The 26,119-nt window shown below is 44.0% G+C and overlaps 1 protein-coding gene across 4 annotated transcripts in view; it reads left to right on the top strand.

The window, feature by feature from the left end:
* The window catches only part of BANP (BTG3 associated nuclear protein), a 973,724-nt gene that overhangs the window by 440,145 nt on the left and 507,460 nt on the right, over positions 1–26,119 (top strand). For all 4 annotated transcript variants that reach the window (XM_085637629.1, XM_085637628.1, XM_085637630.1 and 1 more), the window contains one exon: positions 11,965–12,132. In XM_085637629.1, the coding sequence (XP_085493755.1) occupies positions 11,965–12,132 (168 nt within the window). The remainder of the gene's footprint in view (positions 1–11,964; positions 12,133–26,119) is intronic.

The following is a 26,119-nucleotide window of genomic DNA, read 5'->3' as shown; positions in this document are numbered from 1 at the left end:
ATTTGTGGGCAGCTCACTGTATCTTTCTGTGCCTCAAGTTGGACTAATGTCTGGAATTTCATAAAAAGTAAAACAAAATAAAGAAAACTGTACAACTATGCCTCGTAAAAAACTAACATAACACGAAATTGTCGCAGCACTAGTTAGCGCACTGCACTGACTGCTTCCAAATGTCCCTCACACTACATCCTGGTTTATACAATCTATTGTGCTACTGTTGTTGGTACAAGACCTCATGTCTGAGATGCTGTTCCTGCTGCAATAAAAATGTACGCTTTAAAGTTCTTGGCTGCTTCTAGGTGCAATGTCTGATCTGTCGCAAATACCTAAAATAAAACTATTGCTGTCGCGTTGTGCCAGGGTGTGGCTAAATACCCCAAGGTTGTGCTCATCACCACAGTGACACTAGCACTAAGGTGCTGCAAAATTTGCCAGGGGTGCCACTCAAAGATCCCATAGGGCCTGTTAAATGAGCAAGAGGTGGCACTCAAAGATCCCATAGGGCCTGTTAAATGAGCAAGGGGTGGCACTCAACAAGTCATGATTCCATCCAATATTGTAGGGTAAATTCCTTGCCAAGTCTCCCAGGTCCATGCATGAGTGATGTCTTTTGGCTTTGAATTGTGGGACTTGTAGTATTGTTTATTCCATTATAAAACAGAACTACAAGTCCCAGAATTCCAAGCCAGAAAACATGGACTGGTGCAGCACATCGCGCATGGACCTGAGAAACTTGGCAGCTATGAGGGTATCACCCAATGCACCACAGTGCTACATAGTATGGAGGTGCTAAGGAGAAGCTTACAGAGCATTCCTGCACTTTTGACGCCTACAACTGAGCCATTCAGGGGGCAAGGAGGAGCATCTCTTGAACAGTCCTTGGGGATTACAAGTGATGCATCTCAATGCCAGACACTAAAGCACAACATTTGCACATCAACACCACTCATGACTAACAATCCCCTCAAAAACATGAAGACACAATGCACACTCAGCACCCAGCAACAAACCAGGGGTACAACAGGCCTCTCACATCACTGGATACTTACATTAACTCAGCACATACGATTCGATACTCCAGAGATCAGAATATATGGTCTGCAATAATTATTGCCTATTACAAGTTTAACCCTGCAAAATGGGGCATAACATGCAGATTCTAGGGCATAAGGTGAGCCCATGGGTCCAACTGAGCGAAGCCGGGATGGTATTTGAAAGGGGTGAGGGGGTGGAGTGCAGCAGCAGACAAAAGAAACCCACACAGCATGAAGCGTGACACACATGTACCTAAAGTGCCCACACAGACAAAAACACAGTACAATGCCTGGTTGAGTGTGGGGGAAGCACTGCTGGAGTGAAAGTTCGGCGAAAGGGAATCACGCACCCCCTGGTGACGCCTACAAGCAGGAAGAAGGGATCGCAAGATAGCCCGCACAAAGGCCGGGCGCCGATGCGTTGTGGCTAGGAAGGTTAAAGAAAGGAGAGTGCGGCGGGAGAGAAGCATGACTGATGGTGCCCGCAAGTTAAGGCCCTGCAGCCTATGCTGACCCTCCTGCAAGAGGCGAGAGGCCTCCCCCGTACATGAAGTGCCCACGTGGGTAGGTAAAAGGATGGCACCGATAGTGAAGCAGGCTAAGGGCACACCAGCGTGGTAAGTGGGAGTGGATAGAAAGCACGCTGCCTGTTAGTCTGTAGCACACCCCCGGTGTGGCCCAAAGTACTGTTAATAAAGCGTAGCGCAATTGGGTTGGGAGGAGGCCCAGAGTGGAGACCTCGGCTTGAGGAGCCTGAAAATGAAGAAACTCTGGGACAGCCGTGCCACCATGGACACATCCGTGCCCTCGTCATCACTCACCTGCTTGCTCTGGGCTGTGCAGTGCTGGTAAGAGAAGGGGGCGATATGGCGTGTGCCATTCCGCTGTCCGTGAGTGCTGCTGGGTGTTGATGTGGCATTCAGCCAGCAGTAAAACTGGGCCTGCACTGGCCAGGGGCTACTCAGGGCTGCATCTGCACCAAATGCCCCCAGCAATCTGCCATTTATTCGCGTTTTCGTGTCTGGGACTGATCAATCGCTGCATCCACACAGGGGGAGGCTGTGCGGCCGGGAACCCCCCTCTCCGTCCCACATGAGGAACAACACCCGGGACCACTGGATAGCTTGAGGCTGGCGGACTGTCCCGACCCCCTCCCGCAGGTAAGGCCGGGGGAAGCGGCGCCGAGGGTCCTGTCTGTGGTCGGCGGGAGGAGAGCAGCCCGGGTCAGGGGCAGGAGAAGCGGAGGCGGAGGGCGTGGGAGAGGGAGTAGGAAGACACGGAGGGAAAATGTAAGGCGAGGGCGTGGGGGAGGAGGCAGATGTGGAGAGAGGGAGCAGTCAGGGCAAGGAGAGGTGAATGTACGCACAGGCAGGGAAAGGGGGACGTGAAAGGGAGGAAGAGAGGGGAAGAAATGAAAGTGCAAGAAAACAAGAGAGAGAAGAGGAGGAAGACGAAGAAGGAAGGGAAGGCGAGTGAGAGCAGGGGAAGGGCGGTAAGGAAAGGTAGTGCCTAAGAGGTAAGCAGAGATAGGAAAGAAGTAGGGGTGAATGCAATAAAACGAAGAAGGACATGAGCTTCAGGATGCGAGGGGGGCAGAGAGAGAACAAGCTTTCGCAACTTTCCTCGGCCACGAAAGTGAAAGTGATCGCGATCGCGTGCTGCCGAGGAAAGACACATGGCGCTGCGCGCGTGCACGTTCACGTGCACTGAAGCTTTAGGCCACGGCAGCACTTTGAAAATCCCAACTATAAAATGTCTCTCCGAGCCAGCGCAAGCGCTGGGGCTCAGCGAGACCTAATGAGGAAAAAATGCTTTAATTAAAAGGCTCTCAACATTAGCTTTAAAATCTTTAAAATTATTAACAAGTGTTCCACGAGTTTGGCATGGAATTAAACACGTTGGAGAGCAGGAAAATCATTAATCATTTTAGTTCTCAAGGTACACAAATCCCTGAAAACTACTCTTTATAGTGTAACATTTGAAACTTACTTACTTATGCATACTACCCCTCCTGGGGTAAAGGTCATCAGCCAGGACTCTCCAGCCATCTCTGTCCTGGGCTTTTCTTTCGATATGACTCCAGGTCTAATCCATCTCCTTGCCGTCTGCCTCGAGGCCTCAGTGGTAGATGCTTCTTGGCCTTCCTCTTTTCCTTTTCCCTTGAGGGTCAGGGCTTGCATGGTGGTGTTTGCTGCGGGCTTGCCGGGGTGTGACCTATCCAGCCCCAGCGTCTTTTCATGATTTCTTCATGAACAGGGAGTTGGTAAGTCTGCGGCCTTAGGTCATTGTTTCTGATGGCGTTTGACCAGCAGATTTGGTGGATTTTCCTCAGACAGGTGTTGATGAAGGTCAGGACTTTTTTGGTGGTGGTCACTGTTGTCCTCCGAGTTTTTGGTTCATACAGAAGGCCCGATTTTACATCCTGATCTTGGTTTGCAGTGTTAGGTCCTTGAAGCTCCACATCTTCTTTAGCTGAATGAAGGCAGCCCTTGCTTTGCTGGTTCTTGCCTTGACGTCGGTGTCTGTGCTGCCCTGCTTGTCTAGGACACTGTTTATGTGGGTGAAGGCCTAAACCTCTTCCAATTCATCGCCTGCAAGAGTGATTGCCATTGCGCTGACCGTGTTAGCCTTCAGGATCCTGTTTTTCCCCTCTGGACGTTGAGGCCACGTTGTGCTGATGTGGCTGCCACATTGTTGATCTTCTCATGCATCTGGGCATGGGAGAGTAGGGCCAGGTCATTTGCAAAGTCCAGTTTGTCGACCTGCGTCCAAGGTGTCAACTGGATCCCATTTCTTGTGCTTGCTGTGGATATCTTCATGATCTAGTCTATGGCCTGTAGGAAGACAACAGGCAAAAGCTACAACCCTGGCCTACTGTGGTCCTCACTTGGAAGGCTTCAGTGAGTTGTCCTCCATGGACTATCTTGCATGTCATTCTCTCGTAAGAGTGCCTGATGATTCTTGCAAGTTTATCTGGCACACTGTAGTGGCGGAGGAGTTTACAAAGGGTCTTTCTGCCCATGCCGTCGGTTGTCTGCTCATAGTCAATGAATTTGACATAGAGGGGAGAGTTCGATTCCATCGACTGCTCAATGATGATGCGCAGTGTTCTAATCTGGTCTGTGCCGGATCTATCTTTGTGAATGCCAGCTTGCTGTCTCGCAATTGAGTGCCAACTTACTCCTTTGTTCCGTTCAGGATGACTCTGTTTAACACTTTGCCTGCGATTGATAGATTGCTCAGGTCACCTTTCTTGTCTCTCCTACCAGTCTGATGGCCAGTGGCGGCTCCTTGAAGGAGTGCTGCGGGGCGGTGAGGCGGGGCGGGGGAGGCGCAGGGTGGGGGGTAGTAAACTCCGGAATTGGGCCGAAAGGAGTTGAGTAAAGAAATAAATAAATAAAACGTATTACAGTGCACGCTGCCTCGCCGATTTGGCGTTGCAGTGCACGCAATGAAATGAGTTTTATTTATTTACTCAACTTCGTTTGGCCCAATCCTGGAGTTTACTACCCCCCACCCTGCACCTCCCCTGCCCCGCCTCACCGCCCCGCAGCATTCCCTCGAGGAGCCGCCACTGCTGATGGCACCTTTTCCTCTGCCCTGATCCTTCCAAACAGCATGTCTACTGATGTTTCAATCTCTGCCTTCAGTTCATCTGCAGGAATATCAGGTCCTGCTGCCTTCCTATTTCTCAGATGTTTGATGGCGTGCTGTATTTCTTCCTTGGTTGGTCTGCTGCAGTCGATTGGCAAGTCCTTTTGAGCTGGCTGGATGTCTGGTGGAGATTGCTTCACAGGCTCGTTCAGCAGTTCTTCGCAGTGCTCCACCCATCTTCATTGTTGAACTTCATTACCCTTGAATGTCTTCTCAGCTTTGTCTTTAATAGGTCTTTCTGGTTTGCTGTATCTGGCGGAGAGTTTCCTAGTTATGTTGTAGAGTTCTTTCAAGTTTCCATGACTTACTGCTTCCTGGGCTTCTGTGACAAGACCATCAATGAATCTTCGCTTGTCTGCTCTTAAGCATCTCTTTGCTTCCATGTTGATTTTGATGTATTTGCGTTGAGCTTTAGCTTTTTCTGCTTTTATTCAGCAGGTGTTGACTCTAGTTTGTTTTTTCCTTCCCTCACGGATTTTGCAGAAAGTCTTGGTGGAAATCCATTCTTTATGCTGGTGTTTTGGGACCTAGTACCTCATGGCAGGTTGATGTCACTGTTTCTTTGATCTTCTCCCATTGACTTTCCACTGGGTATCTATCGTTCTCTAGTTCTTGCAAGGCTTGAAACTTGTCACCAAGGGTGACTGAGTATTTACTCCTTTTCTGTGCATCTTTGAGGAGAATGGTGTTATATCGCTGGCTTTGGTTTGTGGTTCAATCCATTCTTCAGCTTTAGCGTGGCCACGACCAGTTGATGGTCTGACTCCACGTCCACTCCTCTCATCACTCTCAGATCCTGCAAGGACCTCTGGAACTTTTTGTCAATGCAGAAATGGTCTATCTGATTCTCTGATATATATTCTGGTGGCACCCATGTTGTTTTGTGTATTCTTTTGTGTGGGAATACACTGCTGTCTATCACCAGGAAGTTCAGGGCAAAGAGATCTTTAAGCCTTTCACCGTTCGCATTCATGTCACCAAGGCCACGGTTGCCCATAACTTCTTCATACCCAGTGTTATTGCTTCTAATCTTGACATTGAGGTCCCCCATCAGTATGGTGATTATTGTTGTGAAATTGTAACCAAGATAACGAAGATATTGGATAACACAGTGGTTCCTAACCTGTAGTTTGTAGGCCCCTGGGGATGTTCAAAGCCTATTCAGGGGGTCCGAGACTGTTTATAAAATAAAATAATATTAGAAGATTAATAAAGTATATATACATAAAAACAGCAAAATTAAAATCTTTAAAATTTACTCTATATGTTAAAAGTTACCTTCAAAGTCCGTTGCGAAGAGTTCTTTTCATGGTGGAGGAGCTTGCAAGGACCAGGCTGAGCGTTGGAGACAGTCATTGCTGTAGCGGGGAGAGCTGGTCAGATGTCACAGACTGTCATTACTGTAGATTTGTGTTGGCAGTTGTCACAGGCTGTCATTGCTTAAGCGCAAAGTGTGGGTCTCGCACTGTCGATCATCACTGGAAGTTGCTCTCAACATGAGGAGGTGTTACTGGGGCTTCACGTTGGCAGTCGCTATGGGCCGGCAGTCTTGGATCAAATGGGTGACGAGCAGCCCAGACTTCATCATTTTCACCTTTTGTTTGGGAGGAGTACACGCTGATGCCAGCCAAGGGTCTAGAATCTGGCAAGGCACCTCTTGGGTATTAGGGACTCACTCCAGGAGAGGCCACTGGGGCTCAGGAGTTCCAGTTGCATGTCCATTTGCAGCAGGGCAGATGCAGGGAGGCATCTGAAGCTTGTTGTGTCCCTGTAGCTCTTACACAAGGTCAACTAACTGACCCTTGGAGTCACTCTGGTTAGCCTGGGATGAAGGCAAGCAGGTCCAGTCTTTCAAGCAGCAGGGAAGTCCTCTGGCAGCAGGGCAGTCCTTCTTCTTTAACTTCCACAGGTCCAAGAGTGTTCTGAAAGGTGGCTGTGGAAGTCCAATTAAATACCTGGTACCAGTCTTTGTCTGGGGGGATTCCCTCTCCAGGCCCCACATCTGGTTCTGAAAAGTTCTTCTCCTGTCAGTATACTAAAACTGGTGGTGACAAAAGGCAGGCCATACCAGGTGTTAGATTCCTTTGTATGTGCAGGAAGTAAAACCCTTTGAAGTGCAAGTAGGGCTGGGTAGAGCTCCTTCCAGTCATCCTGCCAGGATGACCCATCTTGTTCACACCCAAAACCCCTTGGTGTTATTGTCTGGAAGCAATACACAAACCCCAACATCAGAATCATTCAGGTACTGGCGGAAGGCACAAATGGTTGGGATAAAAAAAGCCACCTTTCTAAAAGTGGCATTTTCAGAATTGTGACTTGCTATGCCACTGGAGTCAAGCTTGCCTGGCTGATGAGGGGTGATACTCCGAAACCGTTCCCAGGATGGTTGTTTCCGGTCCAGGGAGGACCTGGCTTTTCAGTTCAGACTGAACTGTTCTCATGGGTAGCAGGGTCAAGACTGATTTGCATATGGCTGGGTCCAAATTGTAATGGGGTGGTGAGCAAAAAAACTATGGATTTAGGCCCAGATCTCTGAACTGGGGGGGGGGGGGGGGGGGGGGGGGTAATGTTTGACATTCCATTCATCAATTTTTCTTTTTGAAGTTTCTAAAAGTGACGTTTTCAGAATTGTGTCTTAAAGAGGATTTAAAATTACAATTAGTGAGTGTAAACAATATATTTCTATCTACTCACAATCCAAAGTTAGCTCTTCTATAATGTAATAAGGTAACCTTGTGTTAGTCAATGGAGGAGATAGGGCTTACCCAAGTGAAAAACGACTGTAGCAGTTTTTCATTGCCAGGCCATATAAAACGTAAGTACACATGTCCTACTTTTTAAACGCAGTGCGCCCTGTCCTTTGAGCCTTTAGGCTCTACCTAAGGGTGGCTTATAATATTAAAAAAGAAGGTTTAGGCCTGGCAAAACGTTTATTTTGTCAGGTTGAAATGGCAGTTTAAAACTGCTCTACAGGGTGAAGTGGCAGGCCTGAGACATGTTTTAAAAGGCTACTTCAGTGGGTGGCACAATGAGTGTCACAGGCCCACTGGTAGCATTCAATTTACAGGCCCTGGGTACAGGTAGTACAATTTACTAGGGGCTTGCAAGTCATTTAAATGTGCCAATTAGGTGTAGTCAATGTTACCATATTTGAAGGAGAGAGCACAAGCACTTTGGCATTAGTTAGTTGTGGTAATGTCCTACTGCTAACAAAAAACAGGTTCAGCAGCAGAAGGCAAACATCTGGGGGTGATCCTGCCAAAATGGCCATGTCCAACAGTCATTTAATACTATTTGCAAGGAAGAAATAGGTAATATAATCTTGCAAGCTGGTGCTGGTAGGTCTTCCTCGCCAATCCTCGACGACCGGAGCCTTGAAAAAATTACACTGGCTCCCGGTGGGTAAAAGGATACAGTTTAAGGCACTATGTTTAGCCTTTAAAATCCTTAAAACCGCCTCTCCCCCGATGCTATGCCCCCTCCTGTCGGAGTATACTCCTAGGAGGTCGCTTCGATCAGAGGGACAACATCTTGCGATCATTCCCCGCACTAGACTGGCCAGAGTAGGCGGCCGATCCTTTAGCTTTTTAGCTGCCAAGCTATGGAATAGTCTTCCGGAATCTATCCGTGGCATGCAGGATCTTTTGACCTTTAGAAAGGCTATCAAAACTCACCTCTTTCAATAATTGCTTCTCTTTTTGTGTTCCTTTCTCTCTGCATTTGGTTTTTTCCGCAGCGCCGGGACGCCCCTTGGCTGGGGCAGCCGTGCGCTATATAAATCACCATAACATAACATAACATAACATAACATAACATAACATAACATAACATAACAAGCATAGAAGACAATAGTAACAAAGGAAAATGTACATTTATTTACAAAGAACAATGCAGATTGGAGATAACAGAGTGTTAAGTAGATATCAGAACAGGACTTGTTGAGATATGTGCAACATATATGTAAAAGTGAGTGTTAGCGTTATGTTATAAATATTTCTAAAGTGCAGCGGTTACCCAAGGGTGTGCTGGCGCTAGTTTATTGTCCTTTGAGCAGTGAACGTTACGGACAAATTTTACCTGTCAAAGAGCCAGGTTTTTAATCCCTTCCTAAATGCCAAGAGATGGTGGCATTCCTCAAGTGGAAAGGGAGGTCTTTCCAGACTTTTGCCATGCAGGCAACAAAGCTTCTCCCACCCCACATTGCTTTTTTGGGGGTGGTACTGTCACCAATTTGGCTCCAAGTGAGCAAAGAGTTCTTTTGGGTGTATACTATTGAAACTGTCGTTTCAGATGGTCAGGTCCTGTTCCTTGAAGAGTCTTGTAAACGGTGCAGAGGGTTTTAAAACGCACCTGATTCCTCACAGGGAGCCAGTGCAGTCTTTTGATTTCTCTGGAAATTGATGTTTTCTCAACCATTTTGCTAGAAGAGGAAGACGCGAAAGTGGACGAAAATTGTTGGGGTACTTAGGATCCAGGCTGGGCTTCTTTAGTAGTGGCAGTATCGAGGCAACCTTCCAGAGTTTAGGGAAATGCCCTGTTTCAAACATAGCATTTTCAAATGGAGGTAAGTGACCGGGCAACCGGACCCGGGGCCAGTTTGACAACAGAGACTGGACAGGGATCATAAGGAGAGCCTGATCTTGCTGCCATGAGGAGCCTTTGAGTTTCACTCGTAGATAATGGTGCAAACTTGTCAAAGGTATGGAGGAGACCAACAACTGGCTTATGTTCCTCCGTTACGATGACCGTCCCTGCTGCATTTGGGCCGTTAAACGCTGAGAATATGATCTCCACTTTATTCAGAAAGGACCTGGCGATATCTTCACATTATTCCGGGCTCGTCTGAATTGTAGCTGGGCACGGGGAGGCCAGGCTGGACACCGTTCTAAAAAGCGCTGTAGCCGAATTTTTTGCTACGTCAATTCGATTTGCGTAGAATTTTTGTTTTGCAGTGAATAGGAGTTGTTTATAAATCAGGAGGTTGTTTTTGTATAACTTTTTCTCAGTTTCTTTGTAATCTTTACTCCAGCTCCGCTCAAGGCGTCTGCATATAAGTTTTTGGTCCCTAGGTTCCTCCGTATACCATGTGGCGGAGAGTTGTGTTTTTTTAGGAAAAAGAGTTTTTACTGGGGCTAGTTTATTACAGGCTAACTCCACCCAGTTAGTGTATGCGGTGATAGACTCCTCCACTCCCGATGGTATTCGGCCAGCCATTGTGGTAAGCAATTTTTCTAAGGCTGTGCCCTCAACTTTGTTCCAGGCACTAATTCCTATCTGCCTCTTAGGGCGTTCTCCACCAGCGCGTTGTTCCATAAGTGCCAACTCGAATTGAACAGCAAAATGGTCTGTCCAAACGAGAGGCAGCAAACCGGTGAACAAGAGGTAAGGGTGGTTAGAGAAGATACCATCCAGGGCGTGCCCTGCCACATGGGTAAGGCCTATTACGTGCTGCCTGAGGTCGGCACTGTTAATCATGTCAATGAGGGTCGCTGTATCTGGTTCCGTAAGTGTCTCCAAATAGTAGTTGAAATCTCCCATAATTGTTTAGGCGTCAGTGCAGAGCCCTTCTTCCAGCAAGTTTCAAATTGATGCTATGAAGGGGCTCCTAGATTCCGGACATCTATATAATAGGATGCCTTGAAAGGTGTAATGATGGGATAGGCTAAGGTTAAAGGACAGTGCCTCACAGGCTGAGTGGGAGGCTGAGTGAAAGGCTGCCTTGATTGAGTTATGGTAGATTACTGCCAACCCCCCTTTCCTGTTTGGCCTATTTAAAGTATGGCATAAAAACCCTGGTGGGGTGGCTTTCAGTAGGTCTGGGCCTGAGGCTTCGTCAGTCCACGCTACTGTAATGAATGCCATCTTTATGTCCCTTCCCTCGATTAGCGCTGCACACTCAGTACTGTGCTTAACCAAGGATCTTGCATTAAGCAGTATGCATTTGAACACTGGGATTTCATGCTCAGATATAACTGTCCTTTTGCTATTAATGGACTTGATGGTCTAGTATAGGAAATTGGGCAAAGTCATGTTGCAATTGGGACAGGCCACTAGAAGTGATGATGGCCTCGTAATGAAAGTGAGACATAAACAGCCAGTACCCTTGCCAGTCGTGTTCAGTCCTAAAAGGGATGTTCTGGAATACTTCAGAATGGTGGGCTTACCTGGTATGAAAACGGCAGGGGTGCTGGCGCTGAGCCGAGCACGGACTGGCGCAGATGGGCTTGCCTTTGGCGTGCCAGCCTGTCTAATTATAGAGTCAAGGAAGTGCCTAGTCCACTGACCACAATACCCCCAAAATGCCGGCCCGCAAAGATGAATGCGGCCCCCCAGAATGTGTTTGCCTTCTGAAACGAGTTTCAGCAACACAGATTCAATCACCAACGAAGAGCATAAAAACAAGAGGTATGGTAAAAACAGTTTTTTTAAAACAGGTTAGCTTTCAGGTGCAGAGATGTCTCCAGGCTCAAGCCTCAGGAGAAGTAGCGTGTTCACTATGCTAGTTTATATCAAATGTTTTCATGGACTTTAATGGATTCTTCAGAACATCCAGAAGGATCCTAAAATACTGAGATTTCCAGAGATAGATGGAGGACTTGGTAGATTATCTTCATGTGCTCCTAAGTAGTCCACAGATTTTCTTGATTAAGAGAAATCGGTATCTGATCTAAGCCTGTCCTTAATATTGATTTTTCTTTTTAAGTAAAAGGGGTACTCTTTCTTGATAATGGCAGTGGGTAGACAAACCCAACAAAACTGTCTTCAGCCATCCCCTATGGCGGTGACAAAGAGTATCCTAAAAAAACATTAGTTTGGTATTTTTCTTGTTGAAGTGGCAAAACTCATTCAAGTGGAGACCGTATAATTTTATCTACACTGTTAATTGGAAATGTTACAGCTGATGTGGCAAGACTTCTGGAATTATAGGACTACTAACCACTATAATGTTCTTGCTATACATACTGATTGGGACTGGGTGCTTTTGTGTTTTCTTTTCTTATACTCAGCTTTAAGCTTCTTATCATTAGACAGTCTTATATTTGTTGATAGGTAAACTTGATCTGCTTTGCTTTCATTTTATACCTCTACTGTGTAATACTTGTTTATATTCTGATAAATTGTTCAGAGCTGTAAAATAGATAGAATGTACTATTGGCTATCTAATGTAATGTGTTAAAGTGTTAACAACATGTGTCTTTAAATGCCGCATGAGTATACTAAGAACATACTTTACCAGAATGTATTACAATATTCTTTCATCTTATTCTTGTTGCAGGTCATCTCTTTTACAAATTCGGAATCACAGAGTCAGACTGGTACAGGATCAAACAAAGTATTGATTCAAAATGTCGAACAGCCTGGCGACGGAAACAGCGGGGGCAGAGTCTGGCAGTAAAAAGCTTCTCCAGACGGACACCATCATCCTCGTCTTACAGTGGCTCTGGTAAGTTCTGAAATAGTGGGTGTTTTATTTACTGCCCTCTGTCCCCAGAATTAATAGTGCCTTTGGTGGGAGGGCATTGATCCCTGCTTAGACCACATACGTGATCCCCTCCTCTGAGTGCCTTACTACCTGTATATAGGTATCCAGACTTTTTATTTTGGCCTTTGCATCACACTAATCAAAACCTGTGCAGAGACCAAGGTCTGTCCCTGACTGTGAGAAGTCGTGGACCTGTTTGTGACCCGGAGGGACGCACCACACATGCTCTCATTATTGACAATGAACTACTGTCCCCTTTGTGACTTTAGAACATAGATTGGTGGTGGCAGAACACTGTGTTTAAAGGAATCCATAGTGTGACCAGACCTTTTTATCTGACTCACTCAGGTTGAGGCTTACTGGCACACTTGTGCAAAGTTCCACCTCTGTCCACCTACCCACACCCTTAGTGCATGTTAAGTGTGGTTGCGTGTGTAACTAGTGTAGCAAATGCATGGTGTGTGAATGAGCCAGAGTATTTAGGCCAATGGATCCATTTCGGAAGCCCCAGGGTTGGCGGCAAGATGGTTGGTGGTTGCGGACTGTGCTCACAAACTCTGGAAGCCTGTTGCCTACATTCCTCCAGCTGGGATGAGATTCCCATACACTGATGTGAGGGGACTGGCGGCAGGGCTCCTTTAGATATTCAATGTGGTCTTTTGATGAGCAACATGCTGCTGATCAGTCTCCTTGAACACTGCTATTTGGTGGATGGTAAAGGTGTGGGTTGGAACTGCAGACCGCTATGAAAGCGAGTTCTCTGTGACCAAGTGAGTGCTCCTCCGAATACTCTAAAGACTGCTGTACAACTAAGGCTGGTGCCTGCCTGACAGCCAGTCTCCCCGAGGTGAGGGGACATCACCTGAGTTTGGATTTCTTGCTGGAGGAACTGTGTGCCTATCTTGAAGTGCCAAGACGCCTGCATGCCTGCTTATAGGAGAAACCGTTCTGGGAAGAGTAAGGTACTGCACATCCCCACTGGCTGTGTGATGCCCAGGAAGAAGCTGACTACATGTGAGTGATCTGGAAGGACCTCGGTAAAAAAGGCCCCTCCTTTCCCCAGGCACGAATTCCAGTTCTGGACAGGAACAGCGACCGAGTTTGTCTGCGATGGCTTGAGGGATGAAGGCCCAATCAGGGTTGCAACTTCTGAAATGCTAAAAGTCCAAATGTGGCTTCATCTCCAGAGAATTCAGCCAAGGCGTAGGCTACAGCTACTGACTGTGCAGGATCCTCCCACAACCCCCTTTAACACAGGGCCACACCACTTCTGGACTGCTGAGCCCCATGCCACAGACTGCATCTTTTGTGGCTGGGCCTGCAATCTTCTAGGCTGCTACAACCAGGCCCTCAGCCAGTCTCACAGGACCTAGCACAGCTATCGTGAGAAGATGGCTAGGTGGATGCACTGCCAAAAGCGGCCTGTGTCTGCTCCAAAAGATTTGCCAACAGAGACTTGCCAGTACTCCGCAGCACGTGCACAGAAGAACCGCTCAGAGTGCAATGTGTGAGGCAAACGGACTTGGAAGAGTCTTCTTCCCATGAAAGGGTAATACAAACGGACTGAGTAGATCTTGTGAACTATGAGTGATTGAATCTGCTCCTGAGCCAAATTCATGCTACTCCTGATTGTCCTTAGAGCGAGGTGGACCCAGTACCGAGCAACAGTGCTGGAAGTGGACGTGAGGAAGCTGTAGCGCCCATGGAATATAGCGCCCAGAGGCACTAATTAAGTATATGACTATTGGAGTGTGTAGTATTGCCTGCATCTGTGTATTTAAAGGCCTATCTCACAAAGACAAGCACTAGTACAGACTTTCACTTTATTGGGTCTTTTAGTTGATTGTTGAGCTCTGGGTTCAAGCTTTCTCACACTACCTCCCTAAGAAGCCCGTGAATGCTTGCCCCTGTGACCCTGAAAGTCAAGTTTGAAGTGGTTATACTTGGCCCACTTTGCAGCTCCGTAGAAGTATGGGTCCCAGGAAATTATTGACAAACAATCTCAAACCCTGCATTTGAGACCTAGGAGCCCGTGCCTGCCCCTTGGCCATTCGAACAAGGTGTGACAGCCTATTGGGAGAAAAGTGTTTATTTGAAACATGATCATATCACTGGGGTACTTGCAGTGGAAGTGTTAAGTATTGCAATAATTGTAATGGATTGTGAGGATGTGAAAATGCATCGTACAGCAATTAAGAAACAAGAATGCGCTCTGTAGAGGATGATACCTTTTGAATAATATGCATTGAGAAGATAAGCATTCTGCTAATAGGAAAATTAAAGAATACTAGGACTTTTATTGAATCCCGCCAATGTGTGTTTAGATTTTTTTTTATGAAGCAGGTGAGCTCTTGGCCGGGTGCAGTACCACTGATAGGGGATTCCAGGGCTGATAAGATGAGCATCCTCTTCAAATAATGGCAACTTTTTTGGTACCTTCCACTCTTAATTAACGTTTCACGATTAGTTGTTCAGCTAAGCATGTAAGTGTAGGAAAATCGACATTCTTCCAACGCTGATCTCCTTGTGTGCGGGCTTCAGATGCAGATGCCTCTGCTCCTTTATTGAAATTATTATTTTCGACTTTAATATCCTCATTTGCTCACAACTTAAACAGATTGAATGGTTGGACCATTCTTTATATTATCCTTCCCCGTTGCTCTTGCTGAAATCATCAAGTCAGAAAGGCCCTAAACATCAATTTTGTCATTTTTTATTGCTGATTCACGTGGTAATCTAAACCTTTCCTCAGCATGAATGTCTGTTCTAAGATTATAGATAATGTTAGGTACACTTTTCTCAACTTTCTTCTTAGTACAAGACATACTGTCTTCCTATTTTATGAATTTACATTTGCATTACATTTAGCAAGCATCCCAGTGGCACCAATTGCCCCAGAGGAGGTAAACAAATGCTCCATGGAAAAGGCTGGGATTACACGAATGGGGCATCTGCATCAAGATAATATTTTCTTGAGTTAGACCAATTTATGGAGAAGGCGAACATCAATCCCTTAGATATATTCACCTTCTCTAGACTGCGACACACAGTGCAGTTTTGTTGTCCATTCTACCCTGCAGAACCCCTTGAGTATAAGCTAATTCCTCAGATTATCAGGGCCCTGGGTGCGAGGTGCCGGGTGGCCAATTTGTATGAAATGACAAATGCCTCGCAAAAAGGCATGTTGGTGGCTAGGAGACAGTGGGAGTCTGAAATAGGGGTGGAAATTTCAGAGTCCTGCTGGAAGTTCTGCAGTTTGCATACAAAGTTGGTATCCTCTAGCTGCAGCCACAGCCTACTACATTTAAAATACATAGATCAAGTATATCAGATGATAATGTCACTACATAGATTCGACTCCAGGTGCAGTCCTGAATGGCTTGGATGCTGAGCTTCACAAGCCGACTTCTACATTTGGTGTGGTTTTGCCCAAAGGTTCCGACTTATTTGATAGTAGATTATTGGGGCAATGTCTGGGTAGCAAACATGGATATTCCGGATTGCCCGTGAGTAACACTCCTGGGATATGACTGTGTCATTCTGCGTGCAGCAAGATGATTGTGGGTGATAATGATGCTATCGGCTAAGTGCAGGGTGGTCATGTCCTGGCCACATACCTCGAACCCTACTGTTAAAGTATGGTTCTTGGATGTGACCAAGTGACTTCCCTTGGCCAGAAGTGGAAAGACCGCATGGTCCCTTCAGGGAAAATATTCTAGTACGAGAACTGAGGATTCAGATTAGTACTTGATGTATAGTGGAGGTTTGAACGCAGAGGAAGAAGCATCTTAATGGTTAAGCACTAGAGGGATGACTTCCTTATGCTTAGGATGCTGCAGTGACAAATCCAAAAGAGAGTTTTCCAGAAGAGAGTACTGCCGTGTTTGTACTGTAATGCCAACTAATGCTCTCAGAATGTCATGCTTACAAAATAGAAATCTTGTATGCTGTGCACTGATGTAATACTGTGATAAGTACAACTGCTAATATATTTAATGAAGCTTGAACTTTATCTGTGTTGTGTGTTATGTAATGCGAAATATCAAAAACAAATTATAGAAAGTACTGTATTTTAATAAAATAGTTACTATTCAGAGTGACATTGATAAACACTGACTCTCCGCATTCACACCTGCCTAAATTCAGATAATCTGGAGCCTATTTTAAAGTTAAGTGGTTATGGAAAATGCACAGATTTCTGGGGGAAATAATACACTTGGATAAGGTCCATGGAAGGAATTTCCTCCCCCATAGAGGGTTGTCTGATGATGGTAAATCATTTAATGAATTCCCCTTCTTAGTTAATATTTTCTCTCGAATTCGCAGGATTCTTTGATACCACCCAGCTCTAAATCGAGTTCCTTGTCATCTGTTAGTGTTGTTTCAAATGCTGTTTTGCATTCAGTGCCTGCAACTATAAAGCATCCACAATTTACTGATTTTTCTCCTGCTCCTGTTCCTCAATGTATTCCTTTTGAATAATTCATCATTACCTCAAGCATTTTTCCCCAATTCTTTAAAAATGGGTCTGGTGAATACCCTTCTTAAAAGTGACAACACCTCAAGGTACTTACAAACTTTGAGACAATCATGGGGATTCCCTTTGCTGGCAAGACCAAGGAGCATTTCACTGTGGGTAAACATTCTTTCTGTATTTCAAACTTATTTTCTGGATTCCCAAGGTGAATCCATAATGCTTCTAAATATCTTCATTAACTTCTATGGTGAATTAAAGGTTTGTTGCTGGAGTACTTTGCATACCTGCTCACCAGCAGATTATGTGTGGATAAAGTTAATGAGTCTAGCTCTGCTCCTGACTCAAGAATCTGTGAGATAACCCAAAGGTAAATTAACTTGCCTGCCTCACCCGATCTATGCATCAAGCTACTAAGTGTGCTGCTGAGAACTTAAGTCCACCAGTGTGCCCCAGTGCCCTGTAATACCTTCAGACCTCTTCTTCGAAGGACATCTGAGGATTTGTGTGTTTTGACTCACTGGCGTCAACAACTGGATAGCAACATTTCTTCTAAAACTGGGCCCCATAAGATTAGGATTTTTCAATGTTCTCTTTACCCTGCACTTTCGCTTTTTGGTGAATGCCTCACTGAACTTTTCCTCACCGGCTTTTGCTCCCATTCCATGTGTTCCATGCAGCAACCTTTGGGAGTTTCTCAGCTGGCAAGGAATGGATATATCACCCCATCTACAGTACATATTTTTGGGAAGTACCTTTATTAACCTTTTTAAGCAGCTTTACTTGCATTTACACTATGGATATTATTTGTTTTGATGTACATGTTATGTTAGCATTCAACTTCTGAGGTTAAGGTCCCATGTTGTGCTCATATGAAGAAATTAGATCGTTCATATTTCTATATTATGTCTGCGTGCTGATGTTTGAGGCTGCAACTCTCTGGTTCTAGTCCTCGGTGTCCGCCTTTAGTAATATTATACATTTATTCTTATGTGCGGTGCATCACATAATTCATTCTGCATTCCTGTGAGTTGTAGTGGTAGGCGATCCTCTTTTGGGAATTGTATTAACAATGAATACCAAGCCTGTGCAGTGTCTGTGGTTCCTGGCTTCTTACTTAAGTTTCTACTTGAGTTAACCTTTGCTACCATCCTGTTTTCCGTTTCTGTTTTCTATCCAGGTACCGTGGAGGGTGCAGGGCGTCTCCAATTCCCTATGAAATGGTGTTTCTTTAGGAGGAGTGATAGATCTATGAATATATATTCAATGTTGACCCTTTTGGGTTTTGGCATGGCTCCTATTAGGCATGCCTCTGGAAAATTCAGGTTTTTTTGTGTGTGCCTGTTAAATTTGTTCCTATGGAGGTGACATTCACCCAACAATCTGTTAATCTGTTACATTAATGCACTTTATGTAGGAATGACTCTACTCTGCATCTAGGGCATATATCTGTGACCCTGGTTTATATTTGGTAAAGTCCTTTAGAGGTTATATATGTTTGATGTAGGTAATTCAACTAAATGTATTTAAAGATGGAGTTCTTTTGCACTAACTGAAGAATAATTCTACTCTGCAGAACCCCCTGAGTATATGCTCATAAATAATTGCTTATTTAAGTTAACTTCCCATGTGAGTCTGGCTAAGGACCTGGTTTAGCGTTTTGCGTCATAAAGGGGACAAATCTCTTGTCCACCTTATTACCAGTGCATTATACCTATGGCACTTGTCATAAGGTGGATGGGATATCCATCACGTTTGTTACAGTGTAATTCCACCGACAAATTCTATATCAGGCTCTAATTTTTTGGGAGTTGGCATGCTTTGTCAAATTACTGCATATAATAGTGTCACCTCTTTACAGTTTATTCATAGTGTAAAACTATTTTCTGGGTTTTGTCTGTAGGTGTTCATCAGTTTGAGTTCCAGTTATGTCGTGCGCCATGTGTCAATATGTCGTATCTCGGGAACTGTGCTGCCGGTAGCTCATTTTCTTTTCTAAGGTTCTCAAACATTTTAAATTTACCGCCTGCGTACATATCTTCTAATTTTGTAATACCGACCAGGTTACTCTCTGACCATTCTCCCGATTGGCTCCTTTTTCTCTGCACTCCACAGCGGTAGCGCAGATGCGTATGTGAGATCTAGTTTTATTTTACGAGTACAATTTACCCACATTTTCTTATAGTTTTTATCACCATTGATTCTTCTCCTCCTTCCTTCCCCCTCAACATTCCCCAAAGTGCAGATTTCAAAGGATGTACCCTTTAAGCCTCTCATCACCATTATAGCTTCTGATGGTTTGGTTTCTGCCACCCATCTCATTTCCTGCTGCAGTTGTTCTGCTAAGTAATAAATCTGTAAGCCTGGAACTCCCAGACCCTCCTTAACTTTGATGGGTGCATTAGCTGCTGTAGTGCAACTTTGCTTACTCCAAATGTCAGGTATTGCCATATTTAGTTCTTTAAAAAACTTGGACGTGGAGTTACAGGAATGTTGGCAAAGTAGTATATTGAGCCTGGTAGCACTACCATTTTAGTTAGTGTGACCCTTCGTTCTATTGAGATTGGTATTTTGTCTCAGAAGGAGGACGTCCTCAATAACGCGGACATAGCGCAATCATACTTGTCTTTTTAGTTCTATATATTCAAACTCCAAAAGATTAGAAGGTATCTCCAACCCAATCCAATACCATCTTCTTCCCCTTCTGTGGCTTAACGATTGTCGTTAGTGGGAACAGGCATAATTTAGCTATGTCCATAAACAGTCCCGAAACTCTCCCATATACTCTACTTAGCTACAGATTTCTATCTCTGCCATGAAGATTCAGAGATTTATTCCTGAGGTCGATTTTAGGTCGATGGTGCAGATTTTTACACTGTTCCCATTGAATGGGTGTCTCCTGGCATACTGCTTCCTGCTTGATGTTGTGCATATGCAAGTGTATGCATATTACTCCAATTGTCTAGTCCCATTGGCTGGGAAAGCCATTTTTTTTACCACAATCCTCTTGTCTTGATGATGGTGCGTTGGGTATTGGTAGAGAGGCCAAATGAGTCATAAGTCCTTTTGTTTTACAGTTCAAAGGCCCCAGATTTCTGAATCAATGTGTCACAGTGCCCAGAAGTCTTGCTGGAAAAATGTGCAGAAACTAAAATATATGATGTTTCTCAAAAACGTATTGATATGATCCGGTGTACCGGTATTTTTAAAGCCTCTTTCGTGTCATCCGGGTCTGTTGAAAATTTGGTCTCTAATGATATTGAGAGGCTAATAAAGTTTTTGAAACTAGGACATTAAGTACTCTACAGTCGTTACCAGAGTCAAGGGTGGAAATATGTTATTTAACCAACTTTATAAACCTTTGGTGGATGCCAGCATTTGAGAATAACTGTTACATGACAATATCTTTATTTACATACTAAATGTATTCCATTGAGCAATGTACAGGGAAATATTCCACTAAAGATCACGGTCTTGTTATTAAACGTAAGTCTTTTTTTTAAGTTGACTAGAGCGGCCATTTTCTTGATTTGCATTGTGTAAATGCTTTTTTCTATCCCGTATGATGCATGTTCCCCAAACCTGTAGCATGCAGATGAATTACCCCACACAGGAACTGTAGTTAAACACTTCTTTATTCCTCAGCATACACTCACACACTGCGCATTATCTCATACCCAACATTAACCACACCCTAACACCTCCCCTCATACGATGCAGTTCCTGTTCAGAGTCCACCCCAGAACCACGAGGATCCCAGTGCGGATAGCATCAAAAATGCTACACCGCATACCCACATCTCCACCCCCCCTCCAGCATTGACCATTAACCTCAAATCAATCGGCCACTCTATTTTTATTTATTTTTTTAAGATTTTGACATGCACCAACTGGAACACACAACAGTTTACAAACTGGAAATACTTAAAACGCTAACACTGAAGTTTCTACTGCATTGCTAAAGTGGTCTGCCTCATGTTAATCGCCGCGGTCCAGTTACCAGACTCAAGCATTGTACAGTAAATGGCCACATCATTACCTTTCAGGTTAATTTCGAACACAATAGAGAATGACGGATTGATTTACAATCTGCTCAAAGCATCTCTGCCCGCCGTGATCAAGAAATTGCTGCAGTATGTTTCCTGCTTTAATGAACAAGGAATGGAGGCTTATGTGTGTTTTATTTTACTTTAAATGTTTCACATGGTTTCATTTTAAAAATCCACATATCCTCCGGGTATATGTGTTCATTAAACCACAAGCGCAGATCTATTTAAAACATATGTACATCTTATTCGTCTATCGGTGATTCCTTTATGTTCCCAGCTCTTCGCATTAGATGCATGAGACGTATTGAATTCCACTGCATTTCTATTCTTAATCATTGTATGACTGATTCAAGATTTTTTGAGTAATTCAGACATAAGTGTTGTAGAATTATTGTTTTTGACTACAAGACAACGTTTTATTAAAGTGATGCTTTCAGAAAAAGGAAAATATGCGTCTCTTGAGGCAACTCAATAGTTGTAAGTGCGACAGCCTCTCTTCCCAGGAAGACCCTTTCCCTCGATGCACAGTAGGCATTGCCTTATCTTGTCGAAATATTTATGTAATTTTTATTTTAAAATACCACACAAACGCCACATCTCTCTTTTAGGGATCTGTGTAATTGATTAATTCCCACCACTCCACAGTACCATCTAAGTGACATGAAAGTGTGGGCCTTTGGTCCTCGTCAGACCACAACTCACACATTAATGTGCTTGAACTGTGGGTGGACCGTCTTGGAATGTCAGATAACACTACTACAAGCATTATATCAACAGGCAGGGTGATGTGGAGTCTTGGACTCGGTTGCAAAGTCATTTATCTTAGGATGTGTGTGCAGTGATGGAGAGTATTGCCAGAAGCAACTTATCTCGCAGGCTCCCTCAGCGTGAGGGCAGAGACACTCATTAGTCTTTCACTGATGGAGCATGAGTGGAAGTTGCACCCCAAAGTAATTTTCTTGAGATTGGGGTTTCCATTCATAGATTGCTTCACCACACCCTAGAACAAGAAGTGTCATACACTTCCCAATGAATGGATACACACAGTATTCCTTCTGTTTAATCCTGTCTCTGGGTCTACTGTATGCATTTCCTCTGATTCCCCTTCTGTTGGATCTACTGCAGAAATGTGAACAGATTGAGCACAGCTGATTCTGATCTCCTCAACCTGCGTGTGGAGTATGTAATACACTGATCTGTTGACAACACTCAGTCGCCTCTTGCTCTCCTTTAGAAAGCGGACCCTATGCCACATCTTCCTGTACCCCAGTCCCCCAAAAGCTGCAGTTGCAAGCATGGAGATTAAGCGGTGTACTCTTGCCTTCGGTGGTGCGTGTCAGAATCCCTCAAGCCTTAGATTTCATCTCCGATTTCTCACGATTTAGTTTGTTCCTCATACAGTCTTGTTAGCCAGTGGCTACAGTTAAGGGCTATCTGGTGGCCCTGCCTGGCATCATGTGCTTTTCTAACCAACCTTCCCTGTTTAGATCATCACTACTGGTGTATTTTCTGTAAGTTTGTTTTATTCCCTTATTGTTTCTATATGATTTGCAACTTGTTAACCATTTTGATGGCATCCTTATTTGAGTCGATGCATACTTCCCCGGTTTCACTTCCTACCCTCTTATAGTAACTTCAGCGCAGATTTGGAGAACTTCAGGCCCTTTCAGTTTGCCCATTGTTACCTGTTTTCTCCAGAGATTAGTTGGTACTTCACACCTGCTGATTCATCAAGCCCAACATGGTCTATGCATTTCATATGACCCATACTATCCACGTTTCATCTTTCTTCCTGTCTACACATTCAATCAATGAGGACCGAATGCACATCGAATGCACTCGACAGGGCAGAGTGGATTATCCACTCTTGAGATGCTGTAGAGATAATTGGAGAGAGACCGATTCAGAGGTAGAGGTCAACTGAGATTGGGAGAGAGGTTAAGATAAATAGACGTAGATGGGAAAGAGAGAGAACGGTCACTTTCCCAGGAAGCCTCTTGGAAGGTGGGGGTCCATGGGCAGTAGCCACCTTTCCTCATACCTAAATTGTGTCTAGCTCTTTGTGGGCTTCCAGAGCTTTGGGAGGCAGGACAGTGAACAACCACCATTTCACATTGGGTCATCATCTTTGTCAAGATATGCTGAGAGCGAAAGATCTTCCCAACTGTTTCTGTGCCCATTCCAAGCGGTTCTGGCTGCCTTCACAGCTCTCTTCAGAGGTATCCTCATTGCAGACATCTTACATGCACCTACATGCTTATCTATGCATACTTTAGCCAAGCACTGCTTCCTCACATAGGATTGCAGTGGTGGGTGTGTTGCATGACATAATTGATTAACTGGGGCTACCCTTTCCAGCCCTTATGGAGGTGTTGGTTTGAGATTCACTCACAAGTGTGAGGAATCAGGAGGAAACTGCATCCATAAGAAGAAAGTCTTTCTGCACATTCCTCCCCACCCTTTCTCCTCCCCTGATAAGTTAGTGCTGCGACTGATAAGATCCAAGTGTTTGCAAATGTGTGATGTGACATGTGTTTCTATCATTGCTCTATCGGTTCTTCTACTCTCGCCTCAGTGGGGGAGCAAAAAGTATCAGGAACTGAAACCAGCATGCTGGTTGATGCCTTAAATACTCTGTTGTCATGTCTGGAGGTGAAGTCGCAGTGGAAGCCTTATGGCGCCACCTGGCCACTGTGGTGGGATAATGCTGGAAAAAAGCTTCTCCATAACAATCTGAAGACTAGAAGGACAATTCATACTGTGTGAAATCCGCAGGTATCCACCAGAAATATTGTCACCGAAGGTAAGTAACGTTCCCATTAGCGGCGATTACATTGGGAGTGGAATTGATTGTAATTTCACTCATAGATTCCTTTATCCACTGATGTTTTTCAGTTTTTACCTTATAGCATTCCTTTAATTTAGGCCCTACATCATTCAAATTAAAGTATATAAGCCGTTAAAATGTTTTGACTTGTATTGTTGAAAAAACTGAAACAAAACGAGAATGGTTTAATGAAGTATTTTGAATTTGCTTATGTTTAAATAGCAGTAGGGTGTTTCAGCTATGTAGAAATGTTTATGGGAGTCGCCCTTCCATATAAACTCTTGCTTTTTTGGTTGCAATTCAGTGCAGATATTGTTTTTAGAACAAAATTCCTTATGACAAATGGGATATTTAATTAATGTCTGACCTTTAAAATGGATTTTAGATTAAATATTCTCAAAGAATTAATTTCAGAGAACTACTTGGAACAAAATAATTTGAATAAAAGTCATATTCTGCACATTCATTTTGTCCTATTTAAAATATTTGTTCTTGCCGAGGAGACCGCAAGACCAAATAGTTCACACTTTGCTTATGGCTTGGGAATGTATAAGGATTAGTGTTGGAAGCAATATTTGGCCTTTACTTAATCAGGACTTTACTTTCGGCACAGAAAACAATACATATCCATATGTCCTTTTGACCTCCTTTAGACATCGGTCTAAAGTTAAAAAAATTAAAAAAAATAGGGCCCTTCCAGTTACTTGCAATCCAGATATGAGATAGTTGCTTATTCACATTCATCCTTAATGGAAAAACTCATCCTGAATCTAATAACATCTCTCAGATGTACGAAAGAAAAACTTAGCACAGGCCTGTGGATGAACCTTCAAAATTCCCACTCTTTAAACGCTGAGATTCAGTATTCTCTTGTCCATGCATACAAGGAGACATATTTCTGATTCCAAGGTAGAGGAGACGAAGACAATATTTTAGATTTATTGTACTTTTGATTTGTGGTTCATGGTCACATTTTTAGTGTAAAATCTTCACTGATAGTCCCGATGACACAGCATATATTTTTCATGCATGTTTTCAACCCACTTAAACTGGAAATCTATATTTAAATTGTATTAAATGTTAACCAAAACTTGTCCGTCAATTCAGTGATTCGCCAGTTAAACATTCCATAATTGTGGTTCCTACAATAATTCTAAATAAGCTTTCTTCCTAAACATACTTGTGACATTTTTTACACCTACCAGGACAACCTGTGTTTACTTCTGTGGCCTGTGTTTTTTCACAATCTTCTAATCACTCCTTAATGATTAAATAATAAGCCCTCCAACGCCAAGTGAATTTCACTGACAGTGGACGATGCTGGAGTGTTGGTGAATTTGACTGACAGTGAACGATGCTGGAGTGTTGGTGAATTTGACTGACAGTGGACGATGCTGGAGTGTTGGTGGATTTGACTGACAGTGGACGATGCTGGAGTGTTGGTGGATTTGACTGACAGTGGACGATGCTGGAGTGTTGGTGTATTTGACTGACAGTGGACGATGCTGGAGTGTTGGTGGATTTGACTGATAGTGGACGATGCTGGAGTGTTGGTGGATTTGACTGACAGTGGACGATGCTGGAGTGTTGGTGAATTTGACTGACAGTGGACGATGCTGGAGTGTTGGTGGATTTGACTGACAGTGGACGATGCTGGAGTGTTGGTATTACTCGGACTGTCAGTGGTGTTTTTCACTGTCGACCACCATTTCTTGCTTCCCAGATTACAGAAAAGGGTCTGTGACTACTCTTAATTAATCATACTCTTAATTAATCAAATGCCTTCTTTCTATATGTACTCTGTCTGTAACGTTTTCTCTGACATTTTAAGTGCCTCTCTAGTGGCATGTCTATTTGTAATCCACGTGGTCGACTTAACCCACTTGCATTTCCAAATCACTTCAAACTCTTCATTACTGTAGAAAGCTGGATGTGGCATTTATTTATTAAGCTCAATCCAATCTATCTAAAACAAATATTGAATTTTTAGGAGATGATTTCTCCGCTAACGTAAAAATTATTTGACCATCACACAGGTTTTTCGACCCCCAATACCTGAATTGGCTTTTTCCTCATCTGTAATAACCACTGTTCAAGCAGTTTTTGCCCTCGTAGAATCTAAGTAGGATTTAGTAAAAAAATGGCTTTAAGTTTAGTTAATTATCTTTAGCGATGTTTGTAGTGGGTCTGTAAAATGCTGCATTAAAAATGTTCTGTGAATCCCACCAGAAGCATTCTCAATCCTCTTTGGGTATATTCAGCATTGAGTTCAAGAATTCCCTCCAGTGCAGCTGCAGATTTAAAACCAACCTTTTTAATACGCGGTCCCTGCCATCTAACATCAACCCAAACTTATTTCGCTTCTGGTGAAGCTAGCTACACTAAAAGTGTTGATAAGTTTGGGCCTACCGTTAACTGACTATCCTCTCCAGCGGCTGTCATTTGGTTATTGCTGGGCAGTCACAGCTACCAACTTCCTATAGAAAGGAAAGGGGAGAAATCTAAACCTGGTCTTCCTTTGAGGCCACCCCACTGCCTCTCGTGTGGATCATAACAGGAATCCCACGCCCCAAGATAGCGTATCTGTCAGAATGACAAG

Source organism: Triturus cristatus, chromosome 12, assembly GCF_964204655.1.
Source record: "Triturus cristatus chromosome 12, aTriCri1.1, whole genome shotgun sequence".
Taxonomy (NCBI): domain Eukaryota; kingdom Metazoa; phylum Chordata; class Amphibia; order Caudata; family Salamandridae; genus Triturus; species Triturus cristatus.
This window is presented reverse-complemented; position numbering and strand designations above follow the sequence as displayed.